This window comes from Pristis pectinata, chromosome 4 (genome assembly GCF_009764475.1).
Source record: "Pristis pectinata isolate sPriPec2 chromosome 4, sPriPec2.1.pri, whole genome shotgun sequence".
NCBI lineage: Eukaryota > Metazoa > Chordata > Chondrichthyes > Rhinopristiformes > Pristidae > Pristis > Pristis pectinata.
In genome coordinates, this window is record NC_067408.1 from 58,648,815 (window position 1) to 58,673,036 (window position 24,222).

General features: G+C 42.1%; 1 protein-coding gene across 1 annotated transcript in view; it reads left to right on the top strand.

The window, feature by feature from the left end:
- The window catches only part of LOC127569636 (hexokinase-2-like), a 42,211-nt gene extending 25,655 nt beyond the window's left edge, over positions 1 to 16,556 (top strand). Inside the window, 6 exon segments of the mRNA XM_052014436.1 lie at positions 2,162 to 2,261; positions 2,593 to 2,742; positions 2,745 to 2,781; positions 9,009 to 9,106; positions 9,109 to 9,160; positions 16,147 to 16,556. Of these exon segments, the coding sequence (XP_051870396.1) occupies positions 2,162 to 2,261; positions 2,593 to 2,742; positions 2,745 to 2,781; positions 9,009 to 9,106; positions 9,109 to 9,160; positions 16,147 to 16,444 (735 nt within the window). The 3' untranslated portion in view covers positions 16,445 to 16,556.
- The last annotated feature ends 7,666 nt before the right edge of the window (positions 16,557 to 24,222 follow it).

Sequence of the window (24,222 nt, forward strand, 5' to 3'; positions counted from 1 at the left end):
CGCATATTTCTCTATCATTCATGTGTCTAGAGTCTCTTAAAGTCCCTAATGTATCTGCCCCCACAACTCTGCTGGCAGTGCGTTCAAAGCACCCACCACTCTCTGTGTAAAAAAACTACCCCTGACGTCCCCCTCTATCTTCCTCCAATCACCTTAAAATTATGCCTCCTCGTGTTAGCCATTGTCACCCTGGGAAAAAGTCTCTGACTGTCCACTCGACAGTCTCTTATCATCTTGTACACCTCTATCAAGTCACCTGTCATCCTCCTCCTCTCCAAAGAGAAAAGCCTAGCTCACTCAGCCTATCCTCATAAGACATGCTCTCCAATCCAGGCAACATGCTGGTAAACCTCCTCTGCACCCTATAAAGCTTCCACATCCTTCTATAATGAGCAACCAGAACTGAACACAATACTCCAAGTGTGGTCTAATCAGAGTTCTGTAGAGCTTCAACATTACCTCATGGCTCTTGAATTCAATATCCCGACTAATGAAGGCCAACACTCCATATGCCTTCTTAACAACCCTATCAACCTCGCGGCAACCTTCAGGGATCTCTGGATGTGGACCCCAAGATCCCTCTGTTCCTCCACACTGCTAAGAGTCCTGCCATTAATCTTCAAATTCTGCCTTCAAATTCAGTCTCTGGAAGTGTATCACTTCACACTTATCCAGGTTGAACTCCATCTGTCACTTCTCAGCCCATGTCTGCATTCTATCAATATCCTGTTGTAATCTACAGCAACCTTCTAACACTATCCACAACACCACCAACCTTTGTATCATCAAACTTGTACACCCCTCCACATCCTCATTTAAGTAATTTATAAAAATCACAAAGAGCAGGGGTCCCAGAACAGATGCCTGCGGAACACACACTGGTCACTGACCTCCAGGCAGAATACACTCCATCTACCACCACTCTCTGTCTTCTATGAGCAAGCAATTCTGAATCTAATCCTGAATTCCTGCCTCCTGACTTTCTGAATGAGCCATCCATGAGGAACCTTATCAAACACCTTACTAAAATCCATGTACACCACATCCACTGCTCTACTTTCATCAATGTGCTTTGTCACATCCTCAAAGAATTCAATCAGGCTCGTGAGGCATGACCTGCCCCTCACAAAGTCATACTGACTGTCGCTATGCTTCTCCAATGCCCATAAATCCTGTCTCTAAGAATCTTCTCCAGTAATTTGCCCACCACTGGGCAGGTACATGGATAGGAACCGTTTGGAGGATATGAGCCAAACGCAGGTAAATGGGAGTACATCAGGTAAGCACTTGGTAAGCATGGATGTTGGGCTGAAGGCCTGTTTCTGTGTTGTATGAATCTATGGCTCCATGACCAAGTCACCATGGATCCATGTGCTTTGATCTTCTGGATTCTCCTGATATGAGGGACCTTGTCAAATGCTCTACTAAAGTGCATGTAAACAGCATGCACTGCGCTAACCTCATCAATTGTCTTTGTCACCACCTCAAAAATGTCAATCAAGTTTGTAAGACATGACCACACCCACACAAAGCCATGCTGACTGTCCATAATAAGTACAAATGCAAGTAGATCCTGTCCCAAAGAATCTTCTCCAATAATTTTGCTACGCCAGTGATGTAAGGCTCATTGACCTCTTATTTCCTGGTTTGTCCCTATTGTTGTTCTTAAACAAAGGAACATCATTGGCCATGCTCCAGTCATCTGGGACCTTGCCTGTGGCTAAAGAGGACACAAAGATCTCTGTCAAGGACCCAGAAATCATCTCTTGCCTCTCTCAAAAACCTGGGATAGATCTATCAGGCCCTGGGGACTTATCCACCTTAATGTTCTTTTAGCGACCCTACAACTCTTACTTTTTGATATCAACATGCTCTAGAATATGAGCATGTTGCTCCCTGATCTCGCTATCCTCCATGTCCTTCTCCATGGCATGTAATGGGTGTGCAACTGAGAGAGGGGTGTACTGTGTAACGGAGGTGTGACTGAGACAGAGGTGTACCATGTAATGCAGGTGTAACTAGGAGAGGTGTATTGTTTAATGGGTGTGTAACTGAGAGTGAGGTGTTCTGTGTAATGGGTGTGCAACTGAAAGAGAGGTGCACTGTGCAATGGACATGTATTGGAGAGAGAACTGTACTGTGTAATGGGTGTGTTTTGCAGGAGTTATCAGTGGAAGTAGCGGCCATTGTCAATGACGCTGTGGGAACCATGATGTCATGTGCCTACAACAATCCAAGATGTGAAGTTGGCCTCATTTGGGTGAGTGGTTCCCATCAGGGATTCAGGGACATGTGAAACTCTGCACTTCAATGGTTGGTCAGGTGGCAGGATTCTCACCCGGGATCACAGGGACTCTGGCCCGTAATGTGCTAGACTCATTGCAGATCCTCTGTACTGGGATCACAGGATGTTGAGATTGTCAATTGCTGGGATCGCAGGTTTCTGGAATCGTGAGTTTTCAGGATCAAGGATTTCTGGGATGGTGGGTTTTTGGGATGGTGGTGTTTGGGATCATGGGTTTCTGGATGGCGGGTTTCCGGCAGTGCAGAACCCTTACCATCTACCACACTTATTCTTTCCTTGTATCTGCAGGACTGGCTCCAACGTGTGTTACATGGAACAGATGAAGAACATTGAGATTTTGGAGGGCAATGATGGGCAAATGTGCATCGACATGGAGTGGGAGGCATTTGGAGAGGGTGTGAGGCAACCACTCAGTGGGGTTGTGACAGAATTTGACAAACGAGTGATGAAGACTCCATGCACCCAGGAAAACAAATGTAGGCATTGGCTTAAGACCAAGCATCCTCATGTGTACAATGTTGAACAGATTTGCTTGGCGTCAACCTCCTCCCCCACTAGTACAGAGTCACAGAGTCATACAGCATGGAAACAGGCCCTTTGGCCCAACTCATCCATGCTGACCGTTTGCCTGTATTTGGCCCTTATCCTCTAAAGCCTCCTATCCATGTACTTATCTAATGTCTTTTAAATGTTTAATGTACCTGCCTCACCACTTCCTCTGGCAACTCATTCGATATATTCACCAGCCTCTGAGTGAAAAGGTCCCTTTTAAACCTTTTCCCTCTCACCTAAATATCTATGCCCCTTAGTTCTGGACTCCCCTACCCTGGCTGTTACCCTGACTGTTACCATCCACCTATTATCTATGCCCCTCATGATTTTATAAACCTTTAAAATGTCACCCCCCCATTCTCCTACATTCCAAGGAATAAAGACTAGCCTGGCCAGCCTCTCCCTACAACTCAGCCTCTCTAGTCCTGGCAACATCCTCATAAATCTTTTCTGCACTCTTTCCAGTTTAATCGCATCTTTCCTATAACAGGGTGACCAAAACTGTACACAGTGCTCCAAGTGCGGCCTCACAATGACTTATACAACTGCAACATAATGTTCCAACTTCTATACTCAATGACCTGACTGATGAAAGTCAGCATGCTAAACGCCTTTTTCACACCCTCTCCATCTGTGACGATGCTTTCAATGAACTATGCACCTGTACTCCTAGGTCCCTCTGTTCCATTACAATTCCTAGTGCCCTACCATTCATAGTATAAGTCCCAGATTGGTTTGCCTTACACTTATTTGTATTGAAATCCATTTGCACACCTTGGCCCACTTACCTAACTGATAAAGATCTCCCTATATTCTAAGATAACCTTCTTCACCATCACAACACCTCCTAATTTCGTGTCATCTGCAAACTTGCTGATCAAGCCTTGTGCCTTCACATCCAAATCACTTATGTAAAGAACAAATAACCAGGGTTCCAACACCGACCTCTGCGGCATACCACTAGTCACCGGCCTCCGTTCTCAGAACAACCTTCAACCACCACCCTCTGCTTCCTACCTCCGAGCCAATTTTAACTAGCTCTCCCTGTATTCCATAGGAACTAACCTTCCCGACCAGCCTGCCATGTGGAACCTTATCGAAGGCCTTGCTAAAGTCCAAATAGACAACATACACTGCCTTAACCTCATCTACCCTTTTGGTTAACTCTTCAAAGAACTCTAAAAAAAATTCATCAAGCATGACTTCCTACACACAAACCATGCTGACTCTGTCTATCCAAAGCTGTAGATCTTGTCCTTCAGAATTCTTCCTGTACTCCCACTCTACTGATTTCAGGCTGACGGGCCTGCAGTTCCCTGACTTGTCCTTGATACCCTTCTTAAACTGTGGAACAACATTAGCCACCTTCCAGTCTTTGGGAACTTCACTAGTGGCTAACAATGAAGCAAATATCTTTGCAAGAGCCTCTGCATTTCTTCTCTCCCTCCCACAAAGTCTGAGGTTGTACTCGGTCAGGCCCTGGGGATTTATCCACCTTAATGCGCTGTAAGGCTGCAAATACCTCCTCCCTGGTAATAGAATGTTCTCCAGAACATCTCCACTTGTTTCCCTCATCTCTTGAGCAACCATGATTTTCTCCTCAGTAAACAAGGAGACATACCCATTAAAAATCCCATCCATTTCCTGCAGCTTGAGATATAGGCTGCCCTCCTGATCTCTAAGGGGACCTACTCTCTCCCTAGCCACCCTTTTACTCTTAATATATTGATAGAACCTCTTGGGATTTTCCTTAACCTTACCTGCCAGATCCATCTCTTACCCTCTCTTTGCCCTCCTGATTTCCCTCTTAAGTGTATACATAATCATAGTCATCAAGGGATTTTCTGTCCCTGACTTCCTGAAACCAATTTATGCTTCCTTCTATATCTTGACCAGAGCCTCAATATCTCTCATTAGCCAGAGTTCCTAAACTTGCCAGGTTATCCTTCGCCCTAACAGGAACATTCTGCCCCTGGCCTCTTGATATCGCATCTTAAAAGACTCCCACTTTCCATTTGTTCCTTTCCTTCAAACAGACTCACTTTATTGACCTCTGTTAGATCCTTTCTAATCCGTTTAAGGTGAGTGGAAGAAAGTTTAGGGGAGCTGTTGGAGTTAGGTTTTTTACACAGAGAGTGGTGGTGCCTGGAATGCACTGCCAGGGGGTGGTGGTAGAGGCTGATACAATAGGGAAATTTAAGAGACCATTAGATAGGCACATGGATGTAAGAAAAATGGAGGGTTTTGGGCTGTGTGGGAAGGAAGGCTTAGATTGATCATGGAGTATCTTATATAAGTCAACGCAACATCGTGAACCAAAGGGCCTGTGCAGTGCTGTATTGTTCTATGTAATTCCCTCAAAATTAGCCCTGCTCCAGTTTTGGACTCTAACCTGGTGAGCTGTCCTATCCTTTTCCACCACGATCTTAAAACTATAAAAAATTATGGTTGCTAGAGCCAAAGTGCTCAGACTGCCACTTCAGTTACTTGCCCTGCCTCGTTCCCCAAGAGGAGGTCCAGTGTTGCACCCCTGAGTAGGTCCCTTTATATATTGACTCAGGAAACTTTCCTGGACACATTTCACAAATTCCACCCCATCTAGGCTCTTAACACTCTGCGTGGCCCAGTCAATATGGGGAAGTTAAAATCTCCCCACTAATGCAACCCTGTTATTCTTACAACTATGAGAAATTTCTCTACACACCTGGTCCTCAAGTTCCCACTGATTGTTGGGGGATCTATATTACAGTGCCACTGAGTGACCCTCCCCTTCTTGTTCCTAAGTTCTACCCCTATGGCCTCACTGGATGATCTCTAAGAATGACATCTCTAAGCACTGCTGTTACATCCTCCCTTGTCAAAAAGACAACACTCATTCCTCGTTTACCTGTACCTCTGTCACGCCTGTAGCAACTGTATCCTGGAACATTGAGCTGTCAGTTCTGCCCTTCTTTCAGCCATGTTTCTGTTATAGCTATAATATCCCAGTCCTCAGAGCCAATCCACACTTTGAGTTCTTCTGCTTTATCTGTTAATCCCCATGCATTGAAATAAATGCAATTTAACTGGGTATTCCTTTCCCTGCCTTTTACTGTGCCCCTGGATATTCTGATTACTAAACTTGTTCTCACTGGCTACTGCTTTATCCCATGACTTGCTTCTGCTCAGAGTCCCACTCCCCTGCCAATCTCATTTAAATCCTCCTGTGTAGCACTGTTCCTCTGTTGTACAGAACTTCCAGGCCCTACCATTCAATGTGAAAGTCCCACCCTGATTTCACTTCCCAAAATGCAACACCTTGTACTTACATGAATTGAAAGCTATTTGCATTCCTTGACCCACTTAGCTAGCTGATCAAGGTTGCTCTGTAATTGTGGATAACCTGCTTCAGTGTCTATGCTACCACCTATATTAGTGCCATCGGCATGCCTTGTACATTCTCATCCAAATCATTGATATAGATGATGAACAATGAGGCTTTCATATCTCATGATGAGGCTTTCCATTCCAGGATATCTAAGATGTCCTCTCTTTTTCAGAAAATTGGGTTTCACCTCACAGCTATCAAAGCAGCCCTCACCCACATCTCTTTTATTCCCCATCTACCCTCACCCCATCCCCCCAGACATAACAGGAATAGAGTCCTCCTTGTCCTCACCTACCACCCCTCAAGCCAACTCTTCTGACATACCATTCTCTGCAACTTCCGCCATCTCCAATAGGATCTCACCACAAGGATCATCTCCCCTCCCCTCCCCTCTCTGCTTCCACAGGGATTGCTCTCTCTATGTCTCCCTTGTCAGCTCGTCCCTCATCACTGATTCCCTCTCCAGGCCCTTATCCCTGCATCAGCGCTAAGTGTTATGTCTGCCTCTACACCTTCTCCCTCATTACTATTCAGGGCCCTAAACAGTCCTTGCAGGTGAAGCAGTCCTTCACATGTGAATCCATCGTTCGCATTTATTGCATCCAGTACTCCTGGTGCTGTCTCCTCAGCATCAGTGAGACCCAATGTAGATTGGGGGATCTAACAGCCAGGTGTGGCCAGCTATTTTAATTCCACTTCCCATTCCCACTGACATGTTTGTCGATGGCTTCCTCTACTGCCAAGTTGAGGCTAGACACAGATCAGAGGAACAACACCTCATATTCCACCATGGTAGTCTCCAACCTGACAGCATGAACTTCGATTTCTCTAATGTCCGGTACCCACTCCCCTCTGTCCCCCATTTGTTTTCCCTTATCCCACTGGCCACAATGTCCTTTCTCTTTCCTCTCCTGCCCTTTCGATCTGCTCATCACCCACATGTTCTTTCCTCCAGTTCCCTCTCACCTCCTTCCCTTATTCCATGGCCCTCTGTCCTCCCCTATCAAATTCCATCTCCTTCAGCCCTTTGTCTCTTCCACCTATCACCTCCCAGCTACTTACATCATTCCACTCTCCCCCTCTCCCACTCACCTGGATTCACCTATCACCCTCCAGCTCTTGCTCCACCCCTCCTGCCACCTTTTTATACTGGCTATCTCCCTCTTTCTTTCCAATCCTGATGAAGGGTCTTGACCTGAAACATTGACTGTCCATTTCCCTCCATAGATGCTGCCTGACCCACTCAATTCCTCCAGTATTTGTGTGTTGCACTAGATGATGAAAAACAAAGGTCGCAGCACCAACCCCTGTGGGACACCACTGGACACATGCCTCCAGTCTGAAAAATGACTTCCTACCATTGAGTCACTTCGTATCCACATTGTTATCTCTTCCTGGATCCCATTCGATCTAACCTTCCAGACCAGCCTTCCATGCAGGACCTTGCCAAAGGTTTTGCTAAAGTCCAGGTAGACAACGTACTCTGCCCTGCCTTCATGAATCCTCTTGTTTACCTCTTTGAATGATTTTGATGCAAACATCAGGGCTGCAAGGCCTGTTCCTTTGCTGTACTGTTCGATGTTCTATGATTTCCCACTGACTAACCCTAATTAGACCTCGCCCATCCAAATGTTGAGAGATGGAGTCCCACATGACCTGAGCAATCATCCCCATTTCTCCTGAAACCCATAGTGACCATGACTAGACATTTGGGAACTGTGCTATAGGCAGGATATAGGGCGGACTTCCCTTGGCTCCCAGCCAACTCTCAAAACCATGTCATCACAAATCCATAATAAATTTGGGGTCCAAAATGTACTGGTCTCTGAACAATGGTCTGGCACAATCCAAGGCTCAGCAACATGGTCTAGACTGTGCTAGGGACACAGTCGTAAGGATCAGGTGCAGTTTCAGGGCCATCCTGGCACAAGTCCCAGTGTACACCCCAGTGGTGGGGATGGCTCTGTACATGTATAAACCCTGGGGTACAGTACTGGTGGGGATGGGTTTGTCATTGATTAACACTGAGGTACAGTACTTTTGGGGATGGGTCTGTCACTGTGTAACCCTGAGGTGGATACTAGTGGGTTTGTCACTGTATAACACTGGGGTACAATACTGGTGGGGACAGGTCTGTCACTGTATAAGTCTGGGTACAGTACTGGTGGGACTGATCTGCCACTGTATAACCCTGGGTACGATACTGTTGGAGTCATGTCTGTCACTGTAGAACACTGGGGTACAGTACTGGTTGGATGGGTCTGTCACAATAAAACAGTGGGGTATAGTACTGATGGGGATGGGTTTGGTCACTGTGTAACACTGCTGCAGTACTGGTGGGGATGGGTCTATCACTGTGTAAGACTGGGGTACAGTACTGGTGGGGACGAGTCTGCCACTGTACAACTCTGGGTTACAGTGTTGGGGATGGGTTTGTCACTGTACAACTCTGGGTTACAGTACTGGTGGGGACAGGGCTGTACATTTCTGGTGGGGAATGCTCTGTCTCTCCATTCGCTATACCCATCTCTCTCCACTTACTTCTCCCCTCTCTCTCCCTCTGTCCACTGGCAATGTTCCCTCCCTCTCTCTCAGCCCCTCTGTCCTTGCTCCACTCCCACTCTCTCTTTGCTTATCTCTCAGTTTGCCCTCCCTCTTTGCTCTTTGATCCTATCTCTCGCCACTCCCCATCTTTACCCTCCCCCTCCACCTGCACTCCACTGTGGCACAGCCCTGTTCTGATTGGTGGTGGTCTCTCTCACAGTTTGCACCCGTTTTCTGCAGCTATGAGAAGATGATAAGTGGAATGTACCTCGGTGAGATTGTTCGCTATGTATTGCTACACCTGACTGAGAGGGGCCTGTTGTTCAAAGGGACCGCATCGTTCTTAGGGTCTGTGATGTCTTCAAAACAAAGTTCCTGTCCCAGATTGAGAGGTAGGCCACAATCCTATTGAGCCTAGGTCTCAGAAAACCTCCTGTCTCATTTAGACCAGAAGACCATAAGACAAAGGAGCAGTAGTCAGCCATTTGGCCAATCGAGTCTGCTCCGCCATTCTATCACGAGCTAATCCATTCTCCCATTTAGCCCCACTCCCCACCTTCTCACCATAACCTTTGATGCCCTGGCTACTCAGATACCTATCAATCGCTGCCTTAAATCATTCAGTGATTTTGCCTCCACAGCTGTCCGTGGCAACAAATTCCACAGATTCAACACTCTCTGGCTAAAGAAATTTCTCTGCATCTCTGTTTTGAATGGGCACCTTTCAATCCTGAAGCCATGCCCTCTTGTACTAGACTCCCATACCATGGGAAACAACTTTGCCACATCTACTCTATCCAGGCCTTTTAACATTCGAAGTGTTTCTATGAGGTTCCCGCTGATTCTTCTGAACTCCAAAGGAATACAGCCCAAGAGCCGTCAAACGTTCCTCATATGTTAACCCTCTCATTCCTGGAATCATTCTAATGAGTCTTCTTTAACCCTCTCCAACGTCAGCACATCCTTTCTTAAATAAGAGCCCAAAACTGCACACAGTACTCCATGAGGTCTTACCATTGCCTTATAGAGCCTCAACATCACATTCCTGCTCTTCTATTCCTCTAGAAATGAATGGCAACATTGCATTCGCCTTCTTCACCTGGAGGTTAACTTTAGGGTATCCTGCACGGGGACTCCCAAGTGCCTTTGCATCTCTGAATTTTGATCTTTTCCCATTTAAATAATATTCTGCCCGTTTATTTCTTCTACCAAAGTGCATGACCATACACTTTCCAACATTGTATTTCATTTGCCACTTCTTTGCCCATTCTCCTAGTCTATCCAAGTCTCTCTGCAGACTCTCCGTTTCTTCAACACCCACCACCCACCTCCACCTATCTTTGTATCATCAGCAAACTTAGCCACAAAACCATTTATTCCATAATCCAAATCGTTGATATACAACATAAAAGAAGCGGCCCCAACACGGACCCCTGTGGAACACCACTGGTAACTGGCAGCCAACCAGAATGGGATCCCTTTATTCCCATTCTCTGTTTCCTGCCAATGAACCAATGCTCTATCCATGTCGTAACTTTCTTGTAATTCATGGGCTCTTATCTTGTTTAGCAGCCTCATGTGCGGCACCTTGTCAAAGGCCTTCTGAAAATCCAAATACATAACATCTACTGCATCTCCTTTGTCTAGCCTGCTTGTAATTTCCTCAAAAGATTGCAATAGGTTTGTCAGGCAGGATTTTCCTTTAAGCAAACCATGCTGAGTTCGGCCTGTCTTGTCATGTGCCTCCAGGTACTCCGTAACCTCTTCCTTGACAATCGACTTCAACAACTTCCCAAGCACCGATGTCAGGCTAAAGGTCTATATTTCCTTTTTGCTGCCTTACACCCTTCTTAAATAGCGGAGTGACATTTGCAATTTTCCAGTCCTCTGGAACCATGCCAGAATCTATTGATTCTTTCTTTCTTTTTCAATCTTTTTAATAATTTTCAAATTAATACAGAATAATAATATAACATTGGTAATTATACATGTAATACAAAGAGATCGGGAGGACAATCGTGACATATATAGTCATAAGAATAAAAATATATATTCTAGGCCCCATGGTTTCTTAGTAAATGATATATTACAAAAAAAAAAAAAAAGAGAATGAAAAAGATTTATTATATAAAAAACCCAAATCGAAAAAAATTGTAAGTAATAAAACAAAACAAACTAAAAAAAATTTCAAAAGGAAAAAAAACTGGACTGATATTTCCGATGAACAAAGAGCATTATTATGTCGTCAACTCCGCTCTTCTAAGTTCAAAGATTATTGAAAAGGGATCTATATCATATGAAAATATTGAATGAATGGACTCCAAACTTCCTCAAATTTGAGCGAAGAATCACAGTGCCACTCCTAATTTTTTCTAAGTTTAAACATGATATAGTTTGAGAAAACCATTGAAAAGTAGTGGGAGGTACTGGATCCTTCCATTTAAACAAAATGTAGCAAAGGCAATCATATGACAAGCAGCAGCAGATAAGTGGCCAGATTCCATCATTGGTAGCCCAAAAATTGCAGTGATTGGGTGAGCTTGTAAATCATATTCAATACAGTTGAAATAATGTTAAAAATGTCTTTCCAATATTTTTCCAAAAGAGGACAGGACCAAAACATATGTGTCAGGGAAGCCACCTCCGAATTACATCTATCACAAATAGGATTTATATGGTGATAAAATGGGCTAACTTGTCCTTCGACATATAGGTCCTGTGAACCACCTTAAATTGTATCAAGTGTGTCTGGCACACATTGAGATGTATTAACTAATTGAAGAATTTTCTTCCATGTCTCTGTGGGTAAAAGTATCTGGAGTTCTCCTTCCCATTCATTCTTAAAATTTTTTTCCGTAATTTCAATTTTATATGGAGTTGGAATAGGCATAGTAACTTTTAAAAAATTTCTAATCTCTAAGTATTGAAAAGTGTGACCTAAGCAAATTGTATTTATTAGACAACTGTTCAAAAGATTAAAAAACAGTTATCAATGAATAAATCACGGAAACATGTTATTCCCTTCATTTTCCATAAAGAAAAAGCTGAGTCGATTCTGGATGGTTGAAAAGAAAAATTTAGATTGAATGGAGCTTGATAAGTTAAATTTATTCAATCCAAAGAATTTATGAAATTGAAACCATGTTCGTATTGTATGTTTAACTAGTCATATGTTAGTTAATAGTTAGTCATATGTTTACTCAATTTAGTAAGTGCAAAAGGGAGGGGATGGATTCCTCCGGGTTAGAAATATAAAGTAATAAGTCATCTGCATATAGAGATACCTTTGAATCCCCTGTCCACAAGAGATACCAAATATGTTAAAAGAATCCCGAAGGGCAATTGCCAAGGGTTCCAAAGCAATATCAAATAATAAAGGACTTAGAGGGCATCTCTGTCTAGTACCTCTAAAAGCCTGACCAGAGGGATCTCTGATTATTTTTGTAAGTATTGAAGCCATAGGATAAATCAATTTGATTGCAGATATAAAATTGTGACTAAAATTAAATTTCTCAAGTGTATTAAATAAATATTCCCATCGACTCCATCAAATGCCTTTTCAGCATCTAATGAGATAACACATCCTGGAATTTTAGATGAGGGGGTAATATAATATTCATTAACCTCCTAATGTTAAAATGCAAATAACAATTCTGGATAAATCCTATCTGGTCATCAGAGATAATTCGTGGAAGAACCTTTACCAATCTAGAAGCTAATATTTTGGAAAATATTTTGGAATCCACCTTTAATAAGAACTGGGTTTATAAGATGCACATTCAGTGGGATCTTTATCCTTTTTAAGAATTAAAGAGATAGTAGCTTCGTAAAAGGATTGTGGTAGTTTACCCACCGATAGGGCATCTTCAAAAATTTTTCCTAGCCAGAGCGAAAGAAGATCAGAAAGAATTTTAAAAATTTGACTGTATACCTATCAGGACCGGGTGTTTTACCCGAATTCATTGAAAAGATTGCTTTCTTTATTTCTTCATCCAAAATGGGTGCACCTAATATTGAACGTTCATTACATGATAAATTTGGAGTCTTCAGGTCACTTAAAAATTCATGTATTAATGTAGAATCCTCAGGGAATTCTGATTGGTATAAAGAAGTATAAAATTCTTGAAAAGATTTATTAATTTGTTCATGGTCCACCATATAGTTACCATCTGGTTTACGAATTTTAATAATCTGACGTTTAGTTGAAGCAGATTTCAGTTGATTGACAAGCAATCTACCAGATTTGTCACCATGTATATAAAACTGACTTCTGGTTTTAAGTAATTGATTTTCAATTGTAGATGTTAATAGTAAACTATGTTGTAATTGAAGTTCTGTTCTCTTTTTATAGAGCTCCAAATTAGGAGCATCAGAATATTTTTATCGATTTCTTTAATCTTATCAGCCAATATACGTATTTCATTATTAGTTTTTTTTTTCAATCCAGCAGAATATGAAATAATTTGACGGCGGATATATGCTTTAAAAGTATCCCATATTATCCCACTGGAAATTTCTCCAGTTAAAAAGAAAAATGAAATCTGTTCTTTAATAAATTGGACAAAGTCTAAATCTTGCAGTAGAGAAGGATTGAATCGCCATTGTCTGACGCCAGAGCGCACATCTGCTAATTTAATTGATAATTTCAACAGTGCATGATCAGAAATGGCAATTGCATCACAATTACAGTCAATAATAAATGGAGCTAATCTAACATTGGTTAAAAAAATAATCAATCCTTGAGTAATTATGATAAACATGAGAAAAATATGAAAATTCTTTATCATATGGGTGTAGAAATCTCCAAACATCTAAAATTCTGGAATCGACTAAAAAGGAATTAATAAAGACAGTGGATTTGTTTAGAAGTGCAGGATTCGACACAGATCTATCCATCGGAGGGTTTAAACAGCAGTTGAAATTTGCACCCATAATCAAAGTATATTTGTTTAAATTAGGACAAGATGCAAATAAATGTTTAGAAAATTCAGGATGATCAACAATAGGTGCTTAGACATTAATCATAATGACTTTGTTATTATGAAGTAAGCCAGTGATTAATAAAAATCTATCATTCGGGTCTGAAATTATCTCATGATGAACAAATGAAACTGAGGAGTCTATAAAAATAGAGACTCCTTTCACCTTTGCTTGTGAATTAGAATGGAACTGTTGACCCCTCCAAAATCTAAAAAAACATTGATTATCCTCTCTCCTCATAGGAGTCTCCTGCACAAAAGTAATCTGAGCATTCAGTCTATGAAAAACTTTAAAGACCTTGTTGTGCTTAATTGGATTATTTAAACCGTTAGTATTGCAGGAAACAAATTAATCATCTTATCCATTTTAATCGACTAAAAAGATATGGTATGCCAAGGGTTAACCTTACTGTACAGGAGGCTCATTAACAGGAAGAGGAAAAAAAGTTCAAAGAGGAGCCGGATATGACAAGAATTCAGACATATTTGTAGTTCATCAGTCCAGAGGAAAAAAACTAACCTAAAACAGCCCCACCCCCACACACAAAAGCCCAAAATCTGGCCAATAGGCAGCCAGAAAGCTATCTACTAGTTTGAATACCCCCAACTCTATTGGTGGCAAATCTCCAAAATTGAAAAGAATGTAAACCACCCTTTGTAGTCAAAACAAACTATTGAAAAACCCAAAACAAATTTACCGAACTATAAGCAAACTTGTTAAAAAATTTAAACAAAAGCAAAGGAAACAGTCAACATTTTAAAAATACAGTTTTATAATTATTTCAAAGAAAAAAGATCAATCATTTTGTCAAGTTCTTGATTATTATTAAAACAGAGCATTAAAAAAATATTGAACTAAAAGATAATAGAAAAAGGAAGAATCATTAAGTATGATAGGTGTCCATGTTACAGAAAAAAGTACCTCCAAGTTAGGAACAGTCAAATCTGTAAGTTAATTATTACTTGATAGACCAAATAAGTATTAAATCAAGGAAGAATGCATTTCTTAACCCTCTAAAATTGAAGGCTATAGTCCATGAGAAAATCTTCGGCATCCTTGACGGAGTTAAACCATTTACGAGATTTATCGGGTAACGTAATTCTCAGCCGTGCTGGAAATAATAATGCTGGATGGTAATTGCTTTGATAAAGACGCGACATAACTAGTTTGTAACTCAGTCTCTCTTTCATAACTTCTGGGGTATAATCTTCAACCAAACAAAACTTCCACTGTTTATATTGAATCATTCCATGACGACGAGCAATTCAAATCAAATGTTCTTTCATACTTACGTAACGAAATCACAATATTACTGGCCGTGGTTTTTGCTCTGGCGGAGGCTTTGGTCTTGTTGCTCGATGAGCACGATCAAGAATAGACTGAGCAGAAAACACTTCAGAGCCAAAACATCGACCAGAAGTTTACAAAAGAATTCAATGGGGTTGCCAGTTTCAGCATTTTCTGGAAATCCGATGATTCTTACATTCATTCTCCAACTGCGACTCTCTAAGTCAATAATCCTCTGTTTTTGCTGTTCCAGCTTTTGTTTGGTCGTAATTAAATCTTTTTCAAGTGAGTTCAGTCTGGAATCTCTCTTTTTACCAGCTTGATCCAGCTCAGCAATTAATTGGTGCTGTTTAGCGTTTTCCTGAAGGAGTGTATTTTGTCTGTCTTCAATGTCCTTAAAAGTGTTTCCAAATCGGCAAATCTTCGATCCAGCTTTTTATCCAGTTTAGAAGTAGCTTCCAAAGTAGGTTGAGGGTCTCCATTATTCTTGCCATTAGCTCCAGCTTTGGATCTGGTATTCATTTCGACAGTTGAAAATCAAAATTAATCTTGTAACAGTATTATAAAAGTCTTATTCAAGGGTGTTACATGAAAGTTAGATGGAGCAGAGCCAATATATGTCTCACTCCACAAAGCGCCACCAAAAGACTCCTATTGATTCTTGAAAGTTCATTACTAAAGCCTCCGCAGTCTTTACAGCTACTTCCTTCAGAACACGAGGGTGCATTTGATCTGGTCCGGGAGATTTATCTACTCTTAGACCATTCAGCTTCCTGAGTACCTTCTCTGTTGTAATTGTGACTGCACACATTTCTCTTCCCTGACATTCTTGAGTGTCCGGTATACTGCTGATGTCTTCCTCAGTGAAGACAGATGCAAAATAGTCATTCAGTTCCTCTGCCATCTCCTTGTCTCCCATTAGAATTTCTCTAGCGTCTCTCTCACTGTCTCCTCCTCATCCACTCTCACCTCCTGCTCCCCACCTTCCCCTTCCACATCCTATACCACCTCCCCTTCTCACCACCACTTCCTGTCCCACCACCCCGCCTCCCTGCCCCTCTCTATCCACTGGCCTCCATGTGGTTTTAATCTCCCCTTCTCTTGTCCCCAGTGACGCTGAGGCTCCACAGGCTGCTGCTTCTGTGCTGCAGGAGCTGGGCCTAGCTGCCGGAAGGCAGGAATATGGGATCGTCAAGGAGGTGTGTCAGGTGGTGTCCCAGAGAGCGGCGCAGCTGTGTGGGGCAGGACTTGCTGCAGTGCTGGAGAAACTGAGAGAAGACAGAGGGCTGAATCAGCTGAATATTACCGTGGGAGTGGATGGAACCTTATACAAGTTACAACCCACAGTAAGTGCCACTGTAGAACACTCGCTCTCACCTCCATCACACAGTGTCTCCCTCCTGTGGTGACTGTTGAGACTATTGGTCTTGCAATGTGGGTTTCCTGCTCTGGTAACTACCAAGGCTGAATTCTCTCTGGTGTGATTCTGGTGTAAAGGAATGCAGAGGGTTGTGGCTGAGATTTCTGGCTACATTCTGGTTCCAGGCTCTGGAGTATCCTGGGAAGAGATGGTCATGGTCAGACCGAGTGCAAAATGAGATAAAGTGTCTGGGTGTCAGAGGCTGACGCTGATTGACGAGGTGCTCCCAAGTTTGGGCTTCCTGCGTTGATTCTAATGTCTCTCTGTAGTTATTCCAGGATCATCCATCAGACTGTGAAGACTTGGCTCCCAAATGCGAAGTGGATTATGTGGTTTCTGAAGATGGCTCTGGACGGGGAGCAGCACTTGTTGCTGCAGTTAGCTGTCACCACAGAGAGACCAGATAACTCCAGCAATAGAAAACTTAACAAGACCAGCAACTCCCAACATGCACACACAAGCAGCAATTGTGTAACACCCAGATACTTGCAACCTGTCCATGCCAATAAAGTTTGGGGCTTATAGCAAATGCCTCAATTCATATTGCAGTCATTTCAATAGAATTCTTGTTTGTGATAATAATTCCACTGATGCTATGTGTGTACACTCATTGGGTCACAGATCCACAGACACACCCTGTCCCCTCTCACTGGGTTACAAACCCACAAACACTCCTTGAACTGTGGGTTACAGACCCCTGGACATTCGCTATATCTTCTCACTGGGTTACAGCCTGACAGACGCTCTGTACAACCTCTCACTGGGTTGCAAACCCTCAGACACTTCCTGTACCCTCTCACTGGGTTAAAAACTCACAGACACTCCCTGTAACCTCTCACTGGGTTGCAGATCCATAGACAGTCCCTTGTTATGAACCAGCAACAAAAGAAACACACCGTGTCATGATTCAGTGTTAAAAAACTACTTTATTAATAACTACTTACAATAATAAGAAAAATAAAAGTAAAAATGTTAGAATGTTAGAAGTAAAAATGTTAAACCTTAAACATTAACCCCAAAACTAAACTCGTAGTGTGTGTGTGGCAAATTCCCAAAACTCCAAGTCCCGTAATGGTTCTTAAAGTTCAGTTCAGTAAGCCGTAAGGTGAAATGTGAGCAAAGGCTTCTTCAACAACCATCGTTGACTGAAGATAAGACGTAGATGCAGAGAGAAAATAGAGATACTACAAAATCCAAATGTTCCACGATGGAACCCAAACGACACCTCCGTGTTTACTCAGCAGTGACAACTCCACTGCATCTGCCTCACCCCGAAAGGCTCTCAAATTGTGGCCATCCACCCAAATACCAGTTTCCTTCTACAGGTCAACAACAAAGTGAACTCCACTGTTTCGTACCGAAGTATCTGCCACCCGAAAAGCATCTGAGACGTGGCCGTCCACACAAATACCTGTTTCCCTCTACAGGTTAACGAGAAAGTGGACTCTACCGGATTACTCCAAAAATCCATACGTGGATTGTAATGACAGGCAGTTACTGTTTTCCATCCATTGATAGAGACTAGCAGGCTGGTGTCTCTTTCTCTCTCCTCTCTCTCTCCTCTGACTGACTGCTCCAAAAACGTCATTACATCCTTTATCTTCTGTTGACGTAAGCACACCCCCCCCACACACACACACACAGCCACTGTGCTCTATCTTAAAGGGACATTCACCAATAGTAACCTAGTCTATAACACCTCCCACCTAAAAAGAATTTTTTCCAAGAAAAAATTTAACCGCACATACAGTTAGTAATGCTAGTTATTATCATTCTATAGAATTACAGAATATCAGATTAGTAAGGATACATGTCTCTCATTTAACATCGGGAAAGGCAATCAGCAATCACATTATCTTTGCCTTTAATGTGAGATTAAACTCCAGTTTAACAGCCTTCTATTTTTGTTTTTCACTCGGCTCAGAAGCACCAATGAGTTATGATCTGTATACAAGAGTCAGTGGTTTCTGAGCAGTGCAGACATATACACCAAAATGTTGCAAGGCTAAAACAAGTGACAATAATTCTTTCTCTATGCTGGAATAATTCTTTTGATGCTCATTAAATTTCTTTGAAAAGTAAGCTACAGGATGGTCAATATCATCACGGTCACCCTTCTGCAACAACACTGCTCCTGCAGCTTCATCACTGGCAAATGAAAATGGCTTTTCAAAGTCAGGTGACTTGAGCACAGGATGGTAGCATAAAATGGCTTTCAGCTTCTCAAATGCTTCTTGACAAGGATCTGTCCAAACAAACTTCACTCCCTTCTTCAGAAGATTAGTTAGGGGAAGAGCAATATCAGCAAGATTTTTACAAAATTTGCGATAATATCCAACTATTCCCAAAAATCTTCTAACGGTTCTCATACCTGTGGAAATGGGGATCTCAGATATTGCTTGAACTTTGCCTGAACAGGAGCTAACTTGCCTTGACCTACCACATAACCAAGATACATCACAGTGGCATGGCCAAATTCACTTTAGCCAAGTTAACTGTAAGGTTGGCTTTGGAAAGTCTTTCAAACAACCTTTCTAACGCAGAGATGTGATCCTCCCATGTATCATTCCCTGTCATTAAGTCGTCAATGTAAGCATCTGTATGTTTTAACCCACGAATCACCGAATTAATCATTCTTTGAAATGTTGCTGGAGCATTTTTCATTCCAAATGACAAAACATTATATTCATACAATCCAGAAGGGGTTGCAAAGGCAGAAATCTCCCTTCCTCTATCTGTTAATTTTTCTGTTACTCTACCAGTACCCTTTTAATAGGTCAATCTTTGTAAGAAATTTAGCCTTTCCCACTCTGTCTATGCAATCATCCACCCAAGGAATAGGGTAAGCATCTGACTTTGTTACAGCATTCACTTTTCTGTAATCTGTGCAAAATCTAACAGTTCCATCAGACTTAGGCACAATAACACAGGGCGAACTCCAGTTTGAAGTGGAACATTTAATAATATCATTTTCTAACATATATTCAATTCCTGGTCAAGAAGTTTACTCTTTTCCACATTCATTTGATATGGGTGTTGTTTGGTTGGTTTTGCATCCCCAACGTCAACATCATGAGTAATTATTGACATTCTGTTTGGAACATCTGGGAACAGATTTTTAAATTTTAAAATTAATTGTTTCATCTGTTGTTTTTGTGAAACTTGTAAATGGTCCAACTTTGTTTCAATGTTCTTCAGGATATTTTGGGTTTTTAGTTATGATGGAACAATATTTGGTCTAAATCGGCCTTCCCCAATACCTACATCAGATATCGTAGGAACAACATTCAAATCATCCACCATGGCCACAACTGAACTTCTCTCATAATAAGGTTTAAGCATGTTTACATGACAGAGTTGTGTTTTCTTGCGTCTATCAGGTGTTTTGATTACATATGTCAAATCAGTTACTTCAATAACATATGGTCTGGTAAAATGAGCTCGTGATGGGATGTTTTGACTAGGGAAAAATACCAACACCTTTTGCCCCACTGCAAACGTCCTTGGCCAAGCATGTCTATCAAACATGCCTTCATTGTCATCTGGCTGGTTTTCAAATTCTCTCTCTCCAGCTGGCAGACTCTCTCCAACCGAGTTTTAATTTTGAACATAGTCCAACAAACTCAAATGTACTTCCTCATTAACCCATTGTTCTCTTAACAATTCTAACGGTCCTCTGACCCGATGTCCAAATACAAGTTCAAATGGACTAAATCCAAAGGACTCCTGTACTGATTCTCTCACTGCAAACAAAAGCAAATGAACACCTTCATCCCAATCCTTTGTGTTTTCAAAGCAATATATCTTCAGCATATTTTTGAGAGTAGAATGAATCTCTCCAGAGCTCCCTGAGATTCTGCGTGATATGCAGATGATACAATCTGCTTTGCTCCCAGCTCATAGACAAGTTGCTGAAATAAATTAGACATAAAATACTGCCCTGATCAGATTGGATTCTTTTGGCAAACCAACCAAGGTAAAAAATTTTAAAAGAGCCTTTGACACAGTCTTGGCCTTAATATTTCTAAGTGGTATTGCCTCTGGAAATCTAGAAGTTGCACACATGATAGAACATAGAACATAGAACAATTACAGCACAATTCAGGCCCTTCAGCCCACAAAGCTGTGCCGAACATGTCCCTACCCTAGAAATTACTAGCTTACCCATAGCCCTCTATTTTACTCAGTTCCATATACCTATCTAACAGTCTCTTGATAAAACCCTAACGTATCAGCCTCCACCACCGTTTCCGGCAGCCCATTCCACACACTCCCCACTCTCTGAGTAAAAAAACTTACCCCTGACATCTCCTCTATATCTACTCCCCAACACCTTAAACCTATGTCCTCTTGTGGCCATCAATTCAGCCCTGGGGAAAAGCCTCTTACTATCTACCCTATCAATCATCTTATACACCTCAATCAGGACCCCCCCCCCATCCTCCATCTCTCCAAGGAGAAAAGGCCGAGTTCCCTCAACCTGCTTTCATAAGTCATGCTCCGCATTCCAGGAAGCATCCTTGTAAATCTCCTCTGCACCCTTTCTATGGCTTCCACATCTTTCTGTAGTGAGGGCGACCAGAACTGAGCACAATACTCCACGTGGGGTCTGACCAGGGACCTATACAGCTGCAAGAATACCTCACGGCTCCTAAATTCAATTCCCCTGTTGATGAAGGACAATACACCATATGCCTTCTTAACCACAGAGTCAACCTGCGCAGCCGCTTTGAGCGTCTATGGACTCGGACCCCAAGATCCCTCTGCTCCTCCACACTGCCAGAGTCCTACCATTAATACTATATTCTGCCAACATATTTGACCTACCAAAATGAACACTTCACACTTATCTGGGTTGAACTGCATCTGCCACTTCTCAGCCCAACTCTGCATCCCATCTATGTCCCTCTGTAACCTCTGACAGCCCTCCAAACTATCCACAACACCACCAACCTTCGTGTCATCCGCAAACTTACTAACCCACCCCTCCACTTCCTCATCCAGGTCATTTATAAAAATCACAAATAGTAAGGGTACCCAGTACAGATCCTTGAGGTACACCACTGGTCACCGACCTCTACTCAGAATACAACCCTTCAACAACCACTCTTTGCCTTCTGTGGGCCAGCCAGTTCTGGATCCACACTGCAATGTCATGTCTCCTCACCTTCTCCATAAGCCTTGCATGGTTAACAAATACTGATTCCCAGCTTTATACTTTGGCAATGGGCCAACACAGTCCACAATCACTTTCGAAAAGGGTTCACCAAAAGCAGGAATAGGCTTCAAAGGAGCCACAGGGGGTCTTTGATTTGGTTTACCCACCATCTGACATGTGTGACAGGTTCGACAAAACATCACCACTTTTTTTCTCAAACCAGGCCAACGGAATTGTTTCAAAATCTTCCTTATAGTTTTATTCACACCAAAATGACCACCTAAAGGCATAACCATGGGCCAGGCTTAAAATCTCATTCCTATAAACTTTAGGAACCACAACCTGATGAATAACTTCCCATTCCTCATTAACAGGGACATGAGGAGGTCTCCATTTCCTCATTAACACTCCATTTTTGACATAATATCCAACTGGCACTTTCTCAATCTTTCTCAATCTTGAGAGTGCTTTTTCTCTCAATTCAGTAAGCTCAGGGTCTGTTCCACCATAAATTCTTTCCTTGACAAAGACAAATCTTTATATTCAGGCCCAATACAAGGATTTTGACCCTCCAGTGAAGACAGAAAAGTCATCATAATTTTCCTCCTGTTTAGGGCTGTCATGGAACAACATAAGGCTGCACAGGACTATTGGCCTTGGCTAATTCTTTAGCTCTAGCTCGAGTCACTGCACAGGATGGGTAAACATCTGGATCATTCTCAGACTCATCAACCCTTGGTTTGGTCACTAACTGTACCACAGGGGACAAATTCTCCATCTGCAAGGTCATTCCCCAATAACAAAGAAACTCCTTCCACTGGTAAACTAGGTCATATCCCTATCTCGATAGGTCCTTCTACGAACTTTGACTTTAAAATCACCTTGTGCAAAGGGACGGACATAGTGTCACCTGTAACACCTCGTACTAGATTTACCTCACCAGTGTCAGTTTCTTCACCAAAATTTAAAACACTGCCCAGCAAGAGAGATTGGCAAGCCCCAGTATCTCTAAGGATTTTCACTGGAACCTGGGGTGACCCATCATTCAGTGAAACAAAACCCTCTGATACATAAGAATGGAATTCCTTCCTCACCTCCACCAACTTTTCAGCCTTTACCTCTGGCAAGGACTGATCTTTAACAACACCCCCCAAACTTTTTGATTTTCAGGTTTAATTACTTGAAAACAAGCATTGGGCATGGCTTCTTTCTTTTCTGCAAAAGGGCACAATTAGCTAACACATGACCAGGTAATGACAAGTACGCTCAGCAGGTTTCTCCAGCACTGGCTTCTTTTCATCCTTCCCTTTTTGATTACTTCCCAATTTAATCTCCAGTTTACCTGGATTGTCTTTATAACTCCTTTGAAAGGTTTTAGGTTGTCCCCATTTAGATTTATGGGTTAAAGCATAATCACCTGTCAACCTAGCAATTTCTTGTAAAGTTGCCACTTCCTTCTCATTTAAATATGTTGTTATTTCATTTGGGACACACCTTTTAAAGTCTTCTACTAAAATCAATTCTGTCAATTTATCATAATCCCCAACTATATTTTTAGCCATGCACCATCGTTCAAAACATATTCTCTTTCCATTGGCAAATTCCATTTATGTCTGACCTGCAGACTTCTCAAGTCTCTAAATTTTTGTTTGTAAGCTTCTGGTACTAATTCATAAGCCTTCAACACAGCTTGTTTTACCTTTGTATAATCAGCTGCGTCCTCAACAGGCAAAGCAGAATAAGCTTTTTGAGCTTTACCTTTAATCACACTCTGTAACATAAGAGCCCATCCTTCCTTTGGCCAGTTTGAACTCACAGCAACCTTTTCAAAATGTTGGAAATACTGTTCAACCTGATCTTCCTCAAAAGGAGGGACTAATCAAACCTCCATACTGGCTATAAAACCATCATCAGAATCAGAATTCTTTCGTTTCATTTCTAACTCTATCCTTTTTGTTCCAACTCCATCTTCTTCATTTCCATCTGGGCATTTATCTTCCTTTGCTCTGCCTCAGCCTCAAACTTCAGCCAAATTTGTTCTCGTTCAGCCTCTAACTCTAGTTTCCTTTGTTCTGCCTCTACTTTCCCTTGTCTCAACTCGAACTTCATTTGCGTTTGTTCTAACTCTATTTTTGCTAACTGCACCTGGCCATCAGGAATCTCTGACTCACTCCCAGGAAAGTGTTCAAACTCTTCCTCCTCCAACTCCTCCAACTCTACTGGTTGAGAAGTCACATCAGAAATCACTGGTTTAATCTCAGGAAACTCGGCTACCTCACTCACCTCAAACACTTCCTTCTTCAAATAATAGTCAACTATCATTCTATGAATAACTGCTTTTTTCATAGACCTAACATACTGCTTTAAGGTTTAGCCTTGTAGCAATTTTTACCTTTCTCGCCACCTCCAATCCCTCTAGGGTTGGTGACTCCAAAAGTGCATCAATAGCCATTGCTGCTGGTTTCCACACACACAAGCCAATTTAAAAGAATTTATCAGACCAACCACAATCAGTCGTGCACTAAGACCCCAATTTGTCCAAACTCAGACCTCCAGTAGCAGTCTTGAGTTCGACTTCAAACCACCCTCGTCAACCTTGGGATCGATTC